General features: G+C 52.0%; 1 protein-coding gene across 3 annotated transcripts in view; it reads right to left on the bottom strand.

The window, feature by feature from the left end:
- The window catches only part of VAC14 (VAC14 component of PIKFYVE complex), a 128,094-nt gene that overhangs the window by 30,525 nt on the left and 80,858 nt on the right, over positions 1-16,711 (bottom strand). For all 3 annotated transcript variants that reach the window (XM_078357719.1, XM_035282185.3, XM_035282187.3), the window contains one exon: positions 13,875-14,007. In XM_078357719.1, the coding sequence (XP_078213845.1) occupies positions 13,875-14,007 (133 nt within the window). The remainder of the gene's footprint in view (positions 1-13,874; positions 14,008-16,711) is intronic.

Below are 16,711 nucleotides of genomic sequence, written 5' to 3'. Positions count from 1 at the left end.
CACCCCACTGCCACCTCCTTACTGCCTGCTCCCACTGTGGACCCCGAGGGTCGCTGGGTCACACATACAGCTTCACTCTCCCACTGTCCTGCAGGGAGGAAGGAGTTGGCTGCTGGGAGGTGAAAAAGTCACTCCTTCAGCTACCCCATGGTGTCCCTGCCTCACACTCTTCCTCTGTGAGCATTTACACTCAGACCAACAGGGGCCCACTGCTGTGGGCTCTGCCTCCTGATGTCCACAGCCTTGGACCGTGGCTCCAGAACCATGACGGCGCATGGACACCTGTTCCTGCACCTGAGCAAGGGCACCCGACCCTGTTCAGGACGATTGGCACCACTGTGCTCTGGTCACACTGCTGGGTCCAATGGGACATCAGTCAAGGACAGGTGCTGAAGTCTGGGTGCTGAGAGGGCCGGAATGAGCCATTTGGCCACAGAGCAGATGGCCTGTCCATAAATGGGGCAGATAGAGAAGGAAGAGCCAGCTGTGGCGGGGGAAAGGGAGACCTGAGGACAGGAGGTGGCCTGGGCCTTGAACGTCTAGGTCTTTTTTTTTTTTTGAGGCGGAGTCTTGTACTGTTGCCGGGGCTGGAGTGCACTGGTGCAATTTTGGCTCACTGCAGCCTCCGACTTCTGGGTTCCCATGATTCTCTTGTCTCAGCCTTCCGAGCAGCTGGGATTATAGACGAATACCACCACACCCAGCTAACATTTTGTATTTTTAGTAGAGATGGGGTTTCACTATGTTGGCCGGACTGGTCTTGAACTCCTGACCTCATGATCCACCCGCCTCAGCCTCCCAAAGTGCTGGGATTACAGGTGTGAGCCACCGCGCCCGGCTGAACTTCTAGTTTCAAATGAACCCATCCTTGCCTCTGCCTGCACGCTACCTTTTTCATTTTTAAAGAAAGTATAGAATTTATTTTCTGGATATAGACTGGCACACTGAACAGTATTACACCTTTGTTCTTCTTCCTGTAAGGGCGGGAACTGGCTTTCTGTCAAGTGCTGTCCAGAGTCCTGACTGGGCAGCACTGGACAAGGGCTGGTGGACAGAAGGGGGGGAATGCTGGGGTTTGAGCATTCATTTTTGTCATTTTCATTTTGTTTTTTCTTTGAGACAGGATCTCACTCTGTCAGCCAGGCTGGAGTGCAGTGGCACCATCTTGGCTCACTGCAACCTCTGCTCAAGCCACTCACCTCAGCCTCCTGAGTAGCTGGGACCCCAGGCGCATGCCACCATGCTCAGTTAATTAAATTTCTTTCTTTTTTGTACGGCAACAAGGGTCTCACCATGTTGCCCAGGCTGATCTTGAACTCCCGGGCTCAAGTGATCTGCTTCCCAAAAATGCTGGGATTACTGACATGAACCACTGTGCCTGGCCTTGAGCACTCATCTGAATGACTTAAGACTTTCTCTCTTACCCTTCTCTAGAAACAGGAGAAAGTGAGTCAACCCCAGAACATTCTTCGAGTTCCAGGAGCTGAGCCTGAGGGAGCAGCCAGGCCAGGCCCAGCTCTGTGACCAACCACTGCTGGTCCCCAGGACTCTTCTACTCCTTACAGTTACCAACTAGTTGCTTCTGGTACCGAGTGCATGGTTACTAGGTGCCAGGCTGTCTCCTAAGCACTTTCCATATGTGATGTCATTCGGTCCTCACAGGATTAGGAGGAGATAGTGATGATCCCCGTCTGCATTTCTATTTTAAGGAAACTGTGTTCAGGAAGGCAGCCTCGTGGCCAGCCCCTGTGGTCCTCATGACTCAGCATCTCATGGGAAGAGTGGTCCCTTTTCCCTAGGAGCGCTGTTGCTCCCCCATTCCACATGGGGTTCCATTAGGGCTGCCACTCACAGCACCCCTCAGCCCCACCTCCCTGCCACTGGCCCTGTCTGGGCCAATCAGAGCTTCCCTCTGGATAATGACCTGCCAGGATGCAATGCCCAGGTGATGTGGTGGCCATGTCTCTGCCACTTGGAAGAGACCAAAACATCAAGGCTGACTTCAAATAGGGCTGGAGAGAACATGGTGACCCTGGTCTTGGTCTGGATACATAGGCCAGCCAAGTCCCTTTGCTCATTTTGGCGCTGTTGACCTGGGTTCCTACCATATGCCACTCAAATGGTGATGCCCAATACAGTAAGATTAGTGGTTCCCAGATCCAGGCTGCAGACCACTGCTGGCCTGGCTGCCCCAGAAGCCCCTTGGATTCTGGCAGGTCGGGAGGCCAGGAGGGCTGAAGGGATGGCTAGGAATCTTTGCTTTTACAAAGCACAAACAGGCTGGACTAGATGGTTTCCAAGAGCCTGTCAGGAACCAAGAAAAAACACCTCTGGATTCCAGGTGGGTCATGCTCAGCATCCACCTTACTGGGAATGCTGAACAAACATCACTCAGAAACGGGCAGCTTTGTTGGTATGTTTCCATGAGCTTCTAATTTTTAAAAAAAGCACCACAAAACAAAACAAAAACAATGCTAACTGTAAAGAAAAATGGACTACCTGGACTACATTAAAAATAAAGAACGTGTGTTCATCAAAGGACATCATTAAGGGAGTGATGAGGCGAGCCACAGAGGAGCAGAAGATAACGACAGTATATGCAGTTGAGAAAGACCCAGATTCAGAATACACAGAGGATTTCCGCAAATCAGTAAGAAAAACACCAAAAACCGAAAATCCCAGAGAGAAGGCAAGACCAAACCAAAGATCCCGGAGACATGGCAAGACCAAACCGAAGATCCCGGAGACATGGCAAGACCAAACCGAAGATCCCGGGGAGACGGCAAGACCAAACCGAAGATCCCGGGGAGACGGCAAGACCAAACCGAAGATCCCGGGGAGATGGCAAGACCAAACCGAAGATCCCGGGGACATGGCAAGACCAAACCGAAGATCCCGGGGACATGGCAAGACCAAACCGAAGATCCCGGGGAGATGGCAAGACCAAACTGAAAACAAGCTGCAGTGTCTCGTGGTGCAGTAGAGCTTCCCCAAGGCACCTTCCTCTGAAGCAGTGGGAAGGGCGGGGAGGTGTCAAGTTTGGATGAGTGTCCTTCCTTCAGAGGAAAAGGAGTGGATATGCAAATAGCAAGCCTGGAGGCAGAAGGGCCCACCTGAGGACACAGGTTTACTGATGACTAGGTGGACGGCGAAACCGAGACACAAGTGCCACAATGAGGGGGAAGAAGATGCTCTCCCAGGGCAATGAGGAGGCCCCGATTGCCCCACGTGGGGGATATCCGCCCATGTGGTCTGGAGCTAGAGGTCATGCCTGGCGCTAGGTTATGCCACACCTCTTCTGAGGGAACAAAGAGTCGAAAAATTTAGCACATAAGGAAGCAGTTTGCGAAAGAAAAGTGAGAGACTGGGGTCAAAACAGACTGGCGGAGGACTAGAAAAAAATGAGCGTTGACTTGAGTGCACCTGAATCATCTCAGCTTGGCTTTAAAAAGAGGCCGACGTGGATGAGGCGAGCCACTGCAATAAGCCAGGGGAAACACGAATCCCCTGGAAGAGGGGGCGACACACGTCCTCCTGGGCAAGAATTGAAAAGAAGATTTAGACCAGAAGACACATTCACCGTCAAAGTACCACGGAGCTCCTGGGAGAGTATGCCAGCCAGAGACCAGAAGTGGGCCAGGATAAGGGACAGGCCAGCATGGAAGGGCTAGGGCCTAGAAGGCAGCCAGGGCAGATGTGCAGACTGACTTGCTGCTTCACCTCTGCCTGAGTGGGTAGAGCCAGTGGGAGCCATCCCAGGCAGGGATGAAAGCCCTGGGGCCAGGGGACTGGGAGGAGGGGAAGGAGGAGGAAGAGGAAGAGAGCAGGTGAAGGAGAAGAAATAGGAGGAGGAGGAGGGAAGAGGAGAAAGAGGAAGCCGAGGAGGAGGAAGAAGGGGAGGATGGGGTGAGGGAAAGAGGAAGAAAAGATGAAAGAGGAGGGGAAGGAACGAAGAGGAGGAGGAAGCCAAGGAGGAAGAAGAGAAGGAAGAGGAGGCTGAGGAGAGGTCTTTGTGGGATTTTTCTAAGGCTAAACAACCCTGGGTAGGATGGCAACCCATGAGAGGGCCTGGCTTCTCTCTAATGAGGCTGATCCCTGGGCTGCCAGGTCTGGGGTCCTGCCCTGGTGTGTGGAAATCAGGAGATGTCGGCTTTCGTCTCAGCTCTGTCCCCATGTGCTGCATGGGACAGACACTGTGCCTCTCTGGGCTGCACAACATGAACTCTCTAGACCCAACTGTGAATCGTGGGCTTTCGGATCTGGCACTGCTCTGCACACGGGGTTAGGTGAATCCCATGGTTCCAGTCCTGGATGGCATGTGCCCCCTGGGCCTGTGTGATGGTGTTCATGGCAGGCCATCACTCTCTTTCCCCATAGCACAGGACCCCAGGCCCGGCGGAGGGAACCTCAGCTCTGGGGTCTTTGGATGGCTATGTAGCACCATGCAGGTCACCTCCCGATGCCACAGCCGAGAACCTAGGACTGGGGGCAAGGGCAGACGCTCAGGTGCCACAGGGGCATTTAAAAGACGCAACATTGACGATGACAACAGCAAACGACCTGAGGCTTCCGCTGTCCTGGGACTCCCTGCATCTAAGCCCTGAACTACAGAAAGCTCCCTCATCCACTCAGATCCCAAGAGCCTTTTTGGGGGGTCATCCCTGCCTGGGCTATGAAAAGGACTCAACCCACCCCGTACCCTTCCCCGGGGACCGTGTGCTCCCTTGCAGGGTGGTGAGTGCCATGTGAGGCAGAATTCTGTGCCATGGCTCCCCCAGGCCAGGCCTCTCTCAGGGCTACATCACTCTTGCTGAGAGACAGGAGCGCTCTCCTTCCCCGTGGAAGAGGCACCTGGTCCGGAAAGCTTTTCATAAACTGCATGCAGCAGAAACCCTTCTGGGGGTGTTTCTGTGACAGGGGCCAGGGCGTGGGTTAAGTGATCTTTGTGACTTTGTGACTCTGCTAAATCACATGAGGAGAGAGAAAAGAGAGGCGCACAGAGGTCTCCAAGGGCGGCCCAGGGAAACGCCGTGAAAAGACACCATGATAGGAGAAAGAGCTTCCTGAGAAACGCATTCTACAGTGATGGACAAGACACTCTCGGTGTTTAAAAGCACTGAAGACAAAGGGCACCCATATTTGTCTGTCCTGGCTCAGACGCAGGCCTACCCCAAGGAGGCAGGAGAATGGAAAATGGCCTCTAGGGGCCAGTTCCAAACCTGCCACTGGATGTGTGTATATGTATATACATGCACTGTATGTGTGTATATTTTTTTGAGACAGTCTCACTTTGTCGCCAGGCTGCAGTGCAGTGGTGCGATCTTGGCTCGCTGCAACCTCCGACTCCTGGGTTCAAGAGATTCTCCTGCCTCAACCTCCTGAGTAGCTGGGATTACAAGAATGCACCACCATGCCCCGCAAAGTTTTTTTTTTTTTTTTTTTTTTGAGACGGAGTTTCGCTCTTGTGACCCAGGCTGGAGTGCAATGGCGCAATGTCGGCTCACCACAATCTCCACCTCCTGGGTTCAGGCAATTCTCCTGCCTCAGCCTCCCGAGTAGCTGGGATTACAGGCACGCGCCACCATGCCCAGCTAATTTTTTGTATCTTTAGTAGAGACGGGGTCTCACCATGTTGACCAGGATGGTCTCGATCTCCTGGCCTTGTGATCCAACCGCCTTGGCCTCCCAAAGTGCTGGGATTACAGGTGTGAGCCACAGCACTCTAGCCTGGGTGACTGAGTGAGATTCTGTCTCAAAAAATAAATAATGATACCACATTATGGTCCATATTAGTTACTTGTTAATTACTGAAGCTGTTGGAGTGACCAATGTCAAACGTTTCCAAGTTTCTTGGCATCTTTAGGTGAAGTCTAAAGATCCAGAGAAAACTGCAGGTCCCATGTGGAAACAACTTCTCAAGCTTCAGAAAGAAATTCATTATCAAGTTCTCAGCCCCTAAAAATAGTTCCTGACCATCACCCCAGCAGCCCTGCTGGTTGCCTGAGCTATTGGCTGGTGGAGGTGGTGCTTCTCAGGCGTGTAGACTACAAAGAACGCGCTTTTAGTGAAAGGCTTGCAAGGGGCCCACAGGTGCCAGTGTGCACTAGAGAGGAGTCTGACCATGTGCGCCATGTGGTGGCCCGAGGCAGGAGCTTTCCCACCAATCCACTGCTGGGTCCTCCCCTCCCTCACAGGAGCTCCTGGAAATAAGGGTGACAGCTGATTTCGTGGTAGCATGGCTGCTTGGGCTGTGTGAACAGGGATCACCCTGAAGGACAGATGGCCACCTCTTGCCAAGTTTACCTGTGACCTCTAGTCTGCTCCCATCAGCCCTGCCCAAAGCAAGTGGACCCCCCAAACACCAGGCCCTTTGAGGCTCTTGGGCCCCCTGAGCACACTGTGCCGGGCTCCCTCTGGCCAGCATTTCCTCTCCTCCCCTCAGGCCTGGGGTCAGACCTAATTCACGCCAGCATGATTTAGCAAGGCCCGTCACATGTGGTATCCATTTTGCAGGAGAAAAGCCATCCCTTCTTACAGGGAGTGCCAGTGTCTATGACAGTGTGGGGACTGCTTGGAGAAGGCAGAGCAAGGCCAGGACTACCCTCCTCCCCATCCCCAGCCACTTCTGGATCAACAGGGAACAATTTCATAAGCTTCTGTGAGGTACGGGGATGCTGGTCACTTTGCCATGGACTAGGGGCAATGGAATGCAGGCTGGGCCAGGCTCTCTGGACTTCCCGAACTTTCTACCTCACAGGGCATTTTTTTTTTTTTTTACCTTGGAGGGCAGCACTCTTTTTCTACTATCAATCTTTTCTGTGAGTCAGACTGGACCTCCTGGGTCCCCTGCCATTCCCATTCCCAAGGGGTCTCCAATTAGGAGATGAGAAACCAAAAGCTGATTATCTAAAGCAGCTCTGCTGCACACACCCCTGCATGGCAACAAAAGCACCCCAGCCCTGTCCCCTGGGCGGAAAAACAGCTGTGGAAAGCTCCAGAAGATTCACAAAAGGAGCTGGACAGGCAACTCAAGCCAGCAAGAAGAGAAGCTCTGCTGAGAGGGAAGCAGGAAGTTCTGTGGAAGAATTCCTTCCGCCTGTTCAATGTCCCGTTTCCTGCCCCTCAGCTGGGGGCCCAATCGATATGGCTGTGGACTAAGGAAAGATCAAAACCCATCTGCATTCTGGGCAGGTGGATCGGGGCCTCTTCTAGCAAACAGACTTAGGTTGGCGCACATTTGCCACAGCAATTTATTTTTATCCTGAACGAAGGAACGCAATCCATTAAAGGGGCAAGAGGAAGAGAGGGGCTGCCTAGGAGCTCTACTTGTGAGCTAGGGTCAGAGGCAAAGCAGGGATCTGGTCTAGTCGCTTCACTCCAACTCGCCTTCCATTAGCACCTGCACAATGGGCTTCTGGGGGCCGGCCGATGCCCCCGGGCAGGTGAGAGGGCACACACAAAGATTCACAGAGTGAGGAGGGGGTCCAAAATGTTGAAAAGACTCCAGGCTGGGCAGCTGGGGAGGATGACGGAGCCCAAAGTGGGAGCCGGGCTTGGGAGGGGCCCGTGGTGAAGACAGCGGGTGGCCCTGGACGCCATGGTGATTTGGCCCCAAGTAAGGGCCCTGTCCACAGGGCAGAAAGCAAGAGGCCAGCAAAGTGGAATTTCCCAATTACGGCCTCAAAGAGAGCATTTCTCAGGCCCTTCCCCCAGGCCCGCAATTAAAAACAAGTCCAGTTTCTAGTGGCTGCCCGGTCGCCCACCCCCTCAGTGACCAATCAGCTCCCCACTCCACTTATCCCTGATCTTTCCAACACAAGGGCTCTTATGCAAACCCAGGACACTGGGGAGGGGCAGTAGCAGGGGCACATATTAGGGACTCTGAGCATTTGCTCAGCTGGAGAGGCTGCCATGCCCGTCTGTAGCAGGGGCGAGAGGAGGCCCAGAATGAACAGGAAGCCTTGTTGCTGGGCTTCTCTGGGTCAGGATCTCATGAAAGAAGTCCCATGACCGCTTCCTCCTTTCCCATGTGGGCCCCATCCTCTTCAAATGCCGTCCCCTCTGATAAGTACCCTGTTTTCCTGGGAGGTGGCTCGAACTTCATCTACCATTACCTGGGCTGGTTCGGGTCAGGGCCTGGCCTTCACCGCATACAGTGGCTCATTACAGATGCAAGCATTCTCCGGCCAGGCCTCTCTGAAAGGCAGCAGGGAGGAAGAGGAGGAGAAAAACGCACAGTTGCTGAAGCCAAAGTGCGGCTGGCCAGAGGGCTGTGTTGGCAGGCAGAGCGACTGTCTTCAGACTTGCTCGCTTCCCAGCACAGAAGCAGGCCTTGTAAAGATCACAGCTGTCGGGTCATGCTGGAGTTCATATCACAGTTTATCAAAGAGGCTGGGTTTTCTCCCTCCTCTCCTTTCTACTGAGTATAAGTGGCTGGTTCACGGGGAGACAAGGACTGGGCTTGTTCTGCCTGCATTAGCATGGAGGGTGGGAAGAGGCCGGGGGAGGGCAACACACACCAACACCTACTTTGGGCAGAGTTATTTTAGCGGGGCCAGGCCAGGCCACTGGTGGGTGCCCTAGGTGCTGGGGCAGCAGGGCTGGTGCACTGGAGCCAGCTCTCAGCACGGAAGGTGCCATAATTTCACCCCTCAAGTGGGTCTGGTTTCCCATCCACAGACCACCCTGGGAGGCAGAAGCCCCATGGGGGCAGCTGAACAACAGCCCCGCTGTATCATTCACAGCCAGCGTGGGGCTAGAACATGGGCCATTTATGTAACCCCCACTGCATGACTTGGTAGGCACTGCTATCATCGCTGTGTCACAGGCAAAGCAGACAGGCCTTGGAAACAGGTCACATGGTTAAAAACGGGAGGAATTGGGGTTTGAACCCCAATCGAGTGCCTGCAGGAGGCTCATCTGCCCTAGTCTTGCAGAATCCTGTGGAGGGAGGTGGGGTACAGCACCCCACTGCACATGTCCCCATCCTCCCTCAATCTCTGGGCTCTGCCTCAAATCCCTACTGCTAAGGGAAGGGCCTGGGGCCAGAGTCGCTGGCTGAAAGATGAAGGTTTTGGAGCCACTGGCTTCACCTCGACATGTGTCTAAACCATTATGTCCACCAGAAAAGGAGGCCATGCGGACACCAAGAGGATGTCCAACCCACTCAAGGCTGGCTGGAGCTGGGGGACCTGGTTCTCACTCCCCTGGACTCTGACATGGAGATGCGGCCTGGGAAAGCTGCCTGAGGAAGAGGAAATGCTCCCAGGGTCTTCAGGGAAATCATGCAGCTTCCTCAATGGCAAGAGCCCCCACCAGATGTTTGTCTTCAAGAACTCCCGATGCCTCTGTCTTTCTACAGCAGCCGCTCCGGGGCCCAGAGCTAAACACACTTCTGCCAAAAGAATGGCTTTTCACTTGCTGGCCAGAATAATCTCTTTCCTTCTCAGTGTTCAATTTTGGAGGCTGAGAAGAACAACTTCGAGTTTGCCTAACAGCTAAGGAGAGGGTTAAGAAATCAGCCATTGTGCTCCTCATCAGGCCTACGGCTTCACGCCAGTATCTGCAGACCCATCACGATGTCTCTCTATTTCTCCTTTATTTCTTGAGACAGAGTCTCACTCTGTCACACAGGCTGGAGTGCAGTGGTACGATCTCGGCTCCCTGCAACCTCTGCCTCCCAGGTTCAAGTGATCCTCCTACCTCAGCCTCCTGAGTAGCTGGGATCATAAGAGTGCATCACCATGTCTGGCTAATTTTTGTATTTTTAGTTGAGACAGGATTTCACTATGTTGGCCAGGCTGGTCTTGAACCCCTGACTTCATGATCCACCCATCTTGGCCTCTCAAAGGGCTGAGATTATAGGTGTGAGCCACTGCACTTGGCCAATGATGCCCCTCTTTAAAGCTGACACAGGAGAAAAGGAAGTGTGATGGAGAAGCAGGAGGGCAGGCGGACACCCCCCACCCCAATGGCTCTTCCCCAGCAAAGGTCTTATAAAGGACCTCAGGCCCCCACAGGACTATGGCAAGGTTGGAGGAAGCCACATGTTTGCAGGGCCTACTCCATGTCAGATGCTGTGTGTGTGCCCAGACTGGGTGGCTGGGCCTACAACCCAGGGGCTGGTCAACAATGGCATGGGGGGCTGGCAGAGTGGGCAGCAAGCTCCTGAGCCAGCTGGGCCGGGTGGCTATCTGCCAGGACGCATACTGACAGGTGTGGGTGCTGCTTTTGAGGGACAGCAGTCTGCACAAACCGGGTAAAGGACTAGGAGAGACCCAGTCCTTTGTGAGGGGCCCAGCCACAAGGTTCCTTCTGTCCCAGCCCACTGGGCTTTTAGTGTGGGTGCCAATGGCTAAGAGAGCCTCTGTGGCTGTGTGGGTGGAAGTGAGGCCCAGCCTGGAGGCCAGGCTCGATTTCCACTTGAGAACCTAGTGAGGACAGCTTTGAGCCCTAGAAGAGCAAGCGATCGCCATGCTGGATATACCGAGCCCCTGGAGGATAGGAAGGGAGGGCTCACTGGCCCAGCTCCTGAGCACTCTGAGGCACTGGGCCTCAGCTGATCCTAGCACACAGGCTGTTCAGGGCCCCTCACGGCACCAGGCTCTGCAGTCCACACCAAAGGGACAAAGTGGCGGCTGCTGAATTAGCAGAGTGCAGGAGTTTGCAGCCTAGCTCCTGCCCAGCCCGGGGGGTACATTACTGCCTCTCATTTTCCCTTCTGCAAAATGACAATTCTCGTGAGTCCAGGAAGCCCAGGAGATGCACTGCAAAGCAAGCAAAGCTCCCTGGCCTGAAGTCTGTATCTGGGAACATGGTGGCAGGCTGGCCTCCAGCTTCACAGAGCCTCGGGCTCCGAGTGGGTGGGGAAGGCGCGCAAGTGTGCCCACGGGTCCTGCCCTTCTGCTCTGTGCAGCCTGGGGATGCTGGGTACTACCCCAAGCTCCCTCTCCCCATGCCTCTGATTGGGCATGTGGGGCTAAGACAGGGTGGAAAACCCGTTTCAGCCCAGTTCTCCAGAGGGGATGCTAGCTACAAATTCCTCCTTCAAAGGCCTCTCCTTCCAAGGACTCCCTGAAAGTCATCCAGGCAAGGAGAGCTCATCATGAGAACTGATGCCTCTGCAATTTGGAAAACCATATGATGTTAACTGCCACTCTTGTGGGAACATTCCTCTGCTTTCCTGGTAGGCAGTGAGCGGGCGGTGGGGGGTCTCTTGCACCCTAGCTAACCTCTACCTCAATCCCGCCAACTTGATGGGAAGAAACACCATGGAAATCTTCCTCTTTGGCCAATGAAGGTCAAGAATCCATTTCTGTCTCTGAAATGGTGGGTCTCAACCGGGTGATTTTCCTTCCTAGGGAACATTTGGCAATGTTTAGAGACATTTCGGACAGTCCCAACTGGGTGAAAGCAAGTGCTACTGGCGTCCAGGGGCAGAGGCCTGGGATGCTGTGGACATCCTACAGAGCACAGGTCAGCCGCCATCCCGAAGAGTTATCCAGCTCTAATGTCAACGGTGCTGAATGTGAGAAGCCATGTTCTAGAAGAGCCGAGAGAAGCATGAGGGTGGTGACAGCCTCCCCACCACCACAGGGGCATCCTTTTGGTGGTCCAGACCATCAGAAGCTCCTGCCGCCCACTGTGGTCCTGCTCTTTGTCTTTCTGGTTGGGCAGGCCTGTCCTCTCCCATGACTCAATCCTGAGGCCCCATCCCCAGAGTGCCTTCAACTCCACCTCAGCTCCTGGGCTGGCCTGTCACCTCCTGTATGCTCCCCTCCCTCAGCTTCCCCACCAGCATTCAGGCTCCTACAGGCAGACCACCTCCAGGTCTCACCTCCCTCACTGCCTCCTGCCACCTCCCTTCTCAGCCGCTTCCTTTACCACTCTGGCCCTTCGTCACAGCCTCCTTTTCTGGCTTCTCCTTCTTTTCCCAACCACTACAGTCTGGAGCTTTTAGGGCTTGGTCTCAGACCCCTTCGCCTCTTCTTACTCCTTAAGAATGAAAGCTCCGCAAGCATAGAACCATCTAGAACCATATCTCGCACAGAGTTAGTGTTCAGTAAAAATCGGTTGAATGAATGAATGAACGCATGAATGACTATGCCATCAATATCAAGATCTGTATCTTAGACCTTGGTACCCGCCGAAGAGCCTAGTACAGCAAACTTCTTCTTTAACACCTTCCTTTTGAGGTCCCCAAAGCAATTCAAACTCAAACATGCAACCCCTCCTCACTCCCTGCTGCTCTTCTGGGCTCCCACCTCAGGGACTGGAATCACCATCCACCCAGCTGCCCATACCATAGGCCTGGACAGTCTGACACTCCCAGCTCCCTCTCCCTTTGCTCTCTCCACATTAGTCACCAGAGAACTCTACTTCCCACTCAGTATCAAATCCTCATTCTCAAATCCAGCTGCTGCTACCCATCCCCCTGACAAGCTGCCACAATCTCTGCTTGGACAACAGCCTCCCAGCTGGCTCCACCTCAGCCCCTCCAACCCATTTGCCCCAGCAACAGTTGTCTTTCAAACCAGAAATCTGGTCACAATGATTCTCCATTCAAGCCCTTTCAGTGGCTCCATGCTGACCCGAGTAAGGTCTCCGATCCTCACTGCAGCCCACGGGCTGAACCTGCTTTTTGACCCATCTCGGCTCACTGCAATGTCCGCCTCCTGGGTTCAAGCGATTTGCGTGTCTCAGCCTCCGAGTAGCTGGGATTACACGTGTGCACCACCACGCCTGGATGATTTTTGTATAAGGCATTTTTTTGGTTTACAGCAAGATGAACTCCACGGGCTCTTCCGACTTGAAGCCCCATGTAGCCAGGGGCCCTGCTGGTACTCCTTCAACTCCCGACCCCCAGATCATGGCAGTCGGCGGCCTACTCAGTCCCAAGCACCCCAGACCATTAAGAACCCCATCCCCCAGAGGTTTTGATTTCACTTGTCAGAGGGAGGCCCAGGCCTCTTTTTTTTGAGATGGAGTCTTGCTCTGTTGCCCAGGATGGAGTGCAGTGGTGCCATCTCGGCTCACTGCAACATCTGCCTCCTGGGTTCAAGCAGTTCGTGTGTCTTAGCCTCCTGAGTAGCTGGGATTACAGGTGTGCACCACCATGCTCGTGCCCGTGCCCGGCTAATTTTTGTATAAGGCATCTTTTTTAAAAAGCCTCTCCAGGGAGGTAGGGCTGAGAGCCATGGCTGGACAGCACCTAGGGCCACTGGGACCACTCTAGAAATCTCCTCCACCTGGCTTTGGTGTAGATCCTGGAGGCATTTATGCCCCTGCTCTAGCTTTCACCAGGCTGAGCGTGACACGAGGCCACTCTTCTGGTGACCCTACTTCTTGGAGTTGAGTTGGTGGCAAAAGACTAGCCCCAGACATGCTGCTACTGATGACAGTTCTGGACACCTCCAGCCACTGGGGCTGGTGTCCTGCCATCATCCTGGGCTGGGCTCATATAGACGCACAAGCCTGGCTCTACCAAACCTGGCCAAATCCTGCACCGGGGGCTGGGCCTGGAGCGCAGCCCCATGTCCCACGCCATCTGGCTCATCTCCTTTCCTCTCCGAAAGCCTGACAATGGCATTGAGTAAGACGCTATTCCACCTCAGGGGATGAAAGTATCTCAGGAAGCAAAAAATGAATGCAGTTTTGTTGAAAAACAACAATGACCTGTCTGTTTCATGTCAGAAGCATCAGCAACCAGTATGAAGGGGCAACTTTCTTTGTTTCTTTTAAGAACAGACCCAAAGGTCAGGAAAAGGAGGAGAGAGAAGGGAAAGAGAAGGTGGCTGCTTTGACACTTGAATGGCATGAAAGCGAAAAGCCAGGGTGGTGGGAGGAAGAGAAGAAAGTGCACCGGCGAGACTGACCTGATGATGAACGGGCCTCTGACCTCCAGGAGCTTCCGTTCGCTGCTGAATCTCTTGAGAAGGTTGATCATGAACTTATAAAAGTAGGAATTCATGGTGGGAGTGGAAGGAGAACATTCTAAACCTTTGGTACCTGTAGAGAAAGGGACAGGGCAAGGAATTATTCTGATTATGCGTCCACAGGGTGAGGAGAGTCACACAGACTATAGACGAGTATAAATGCCAAAAAGGTTGGGGGTGGGGCGTTATAACGCAGTGAGGGAAAATCTCCAATCAAGGGACATGGAGCAACAGAGAAAAAAGCAAGGTTGCACAAGCAAATACAACTTGACTTACTGCAAAAATGCCCATTAATTAAAGTCCTACTTATAACTTGAAAAAAAAAAATCCCATTACTATCCACCCCTTTATCCAAGCCCGAACCACTTAGTGAACATCTCAGGTGTGTAAGACCCTGCTAGGTGCTGTGATTTTAAAAAAAACAACAAAACTCTACTCATTATCCCAATAAATGAAATATACTTGGGGTCTATTTGGGCCATGAAGGACAAACAAGAAATCAGAGAAGAAATGGGTAAGGTGGGTACTTGTGTCAATCATTGTGGCTCAATGATGAACGAAACTGACAGACCCCAAAGAGGCAAAAGCCAATCTCCTTTCCTAATATTACTCGAGAAAAAGAAATTATGCACACACACACTTGGTTACAGACAGCAAACACAACTGTTACAAAGTGTTTTAAGTTTTACCAAATGTTTTGAAATCAAAAACTCTTCCTCATCCTCAGGCATAGACTTTGAAAACTTTCAAAGCCTGACGTGGCTTTCTAACCAGAAGCACAAATGTCTCTGACATATGTCCCAGCAGGAAATACACCAAGGTACAGATACCACCTCCCCTTCCAGCCTTCCCCTGCACAAGTACCCCTTGGTAAAGTACCCAGCACCAAGGGGACAAGGGAAGGGCTGATGGAATACTTGGATGATCTGGGGTGGTGTATCCGTAAGCCCCTTGGGGTCTTCCCTGGTAGTCTCTTCTAATATATGCCAACCTCCACAGCTCTGTGAAAGGAGTTACCAGGGGATGGAAGGAATCCTCACTCACTGCCCGAGGCAGGGCATCTTTTATTTATTTATTTACTTATTTATTTATGAGACTGAGTCTTGCTCTATTGCCCAGGCTGGAGTGCAGTGGAGTGATGCTGGCTCACTGCAACCTCTGCCTCCTGGGTTCAAGCGATCCTCTCACCGCAGCCTCCAAAGTAGCTGAGATTATAGGCATGCACCACCACGTCCAGCTAATTTATATGAGAGAGAGAGAGAGAGAGAGAGAGAGTATACATATACATACATATATATATATATATATATATATATATATATATATATATATATATTTTGTTTTGTTAGTTTGTTTTCTTTTTTTAGTAGGCACAGGGTTTCACCATGTTGGCCAGGCTGGTCTCAAACTCCTGACCTCAGGTGATCCACCTGCCTTGGCCTCTCAAAGTGCTGGGATTACAGTCATGAGTCACTGTGTCTGGCCCGAGGCAGGACATTTTTTAAAAGAAAACAGGTTTATTGAGATAGGATCCATATGCCCTAAGCTTCATCCTTCTGCAATTCAGTAGTACTCAGGACATTCACAAAGTCTTGCAGCCATCACCACTAATTTCAAAACATTTTTATCAACCCCCAAAACCCCATACTCATCATTCTCACCTCCACTGGCCCCTAGCAATCACTGATCTACTTTCTGTCTCTAAGGATTTGCCTCTTCTGGACATTTCCTAGAAACAGAACTAGGCAGTATGTGGATTCTTTCATTCGGCATGTTTTCAAGGTTCATCTATGTTGTAGTATTTATCAGTTCTGTACTCATTTTTAGGGGCAAATAATATTCCACTTCATGGCTATTCCATATGTTGTTTGTCCATCAGTTGGTATTTTCTCCCATTTTCTTCCTTTTTTTTTTTTTTTTTTTTGAGACAGGGTGATATTATATTCTGAATATTTGTCCCCACCCCAATTGCATGTTGAAATTTAATTCCCAGTGTTGGAGGTGGGGCCTGGTGGGAGGTTACTAGATGATGGGGGTGGATTTCTCATGAATGGTTTAGCACCATCCCTTTGGTGTAATACTTGACATAGCAAGTTCTGACAAGATCTGGTTGTTTAAAAGTGTGGGACACCTCCCTCACACTCTCTTGTTCCTGCTCTGGCCTGCTGTTTGCTGCCCCTTTGCCTTCCACTATGATTGTGAACTCCCTGAGGCCTCCTCAGAAGCTGAGCAGATGCCAGCACCATGCTTTCTGTAAAGCCTGCAGAACTATGAGCAATTAAATCTCTTTCCTTAATAAATTATCCACTCTCAGTTTTTAAATAGTAATACAAGAACAGCCTAATATAGTGTCTTGCTCTGCTGCCCAGGTTGTAGTGCATGGGAGTGATTACAGTTACACTGCAGCCTCAAACTCCTGGGCCCATGTGATCCTCCCACCTCAGCCTCCCAAGTAGCTAGGACTACAGGTGTGTACCACCACACACAGCTAAATTTTTTAAACATTTTTTTTTTTTTTTGTAGAGATGGGATCTCCCTATGTTGCCCAGGCTGGTCTCAAACTCCTGGACCCCTGGCCTCCCAAAGTGTTGGGATTATAGCTGTGAGCCACCATGCTCAGCCTCTTTTTATTAAAAAAAAAAAAAAAAAAAAGCAGCAGCACAGACAGGATCCAAGATGGCTGAATAGGAACAGCTCTGGATTGCAGTTCCCAGTGAAAATGCAGAGGGACAAAGATAGCAGAAGAAGAAACTGCCAGCAACTCTTACTGTTCTGCA

This window comes from Callithrix jacchus, chromosome 20, assembly GCF_049354715.1.
Source record: "Callithrix jacchus isolate 240 chromosome 20, calJac240_pri, whole genome shotgun sequence".
NCBI classification, from domain to species: domain Eukaryota; kingdom Metazoa; phylum Chordata; class Mammalia; order Primates; family Cebidae; genus Callithrix; species Callithrix jacchus.
The sequence above is the reverse complement of the archived record's forward strand: the minus strand, read 5'-3'. Positions and strand labels throughout refer to the sequence as shown.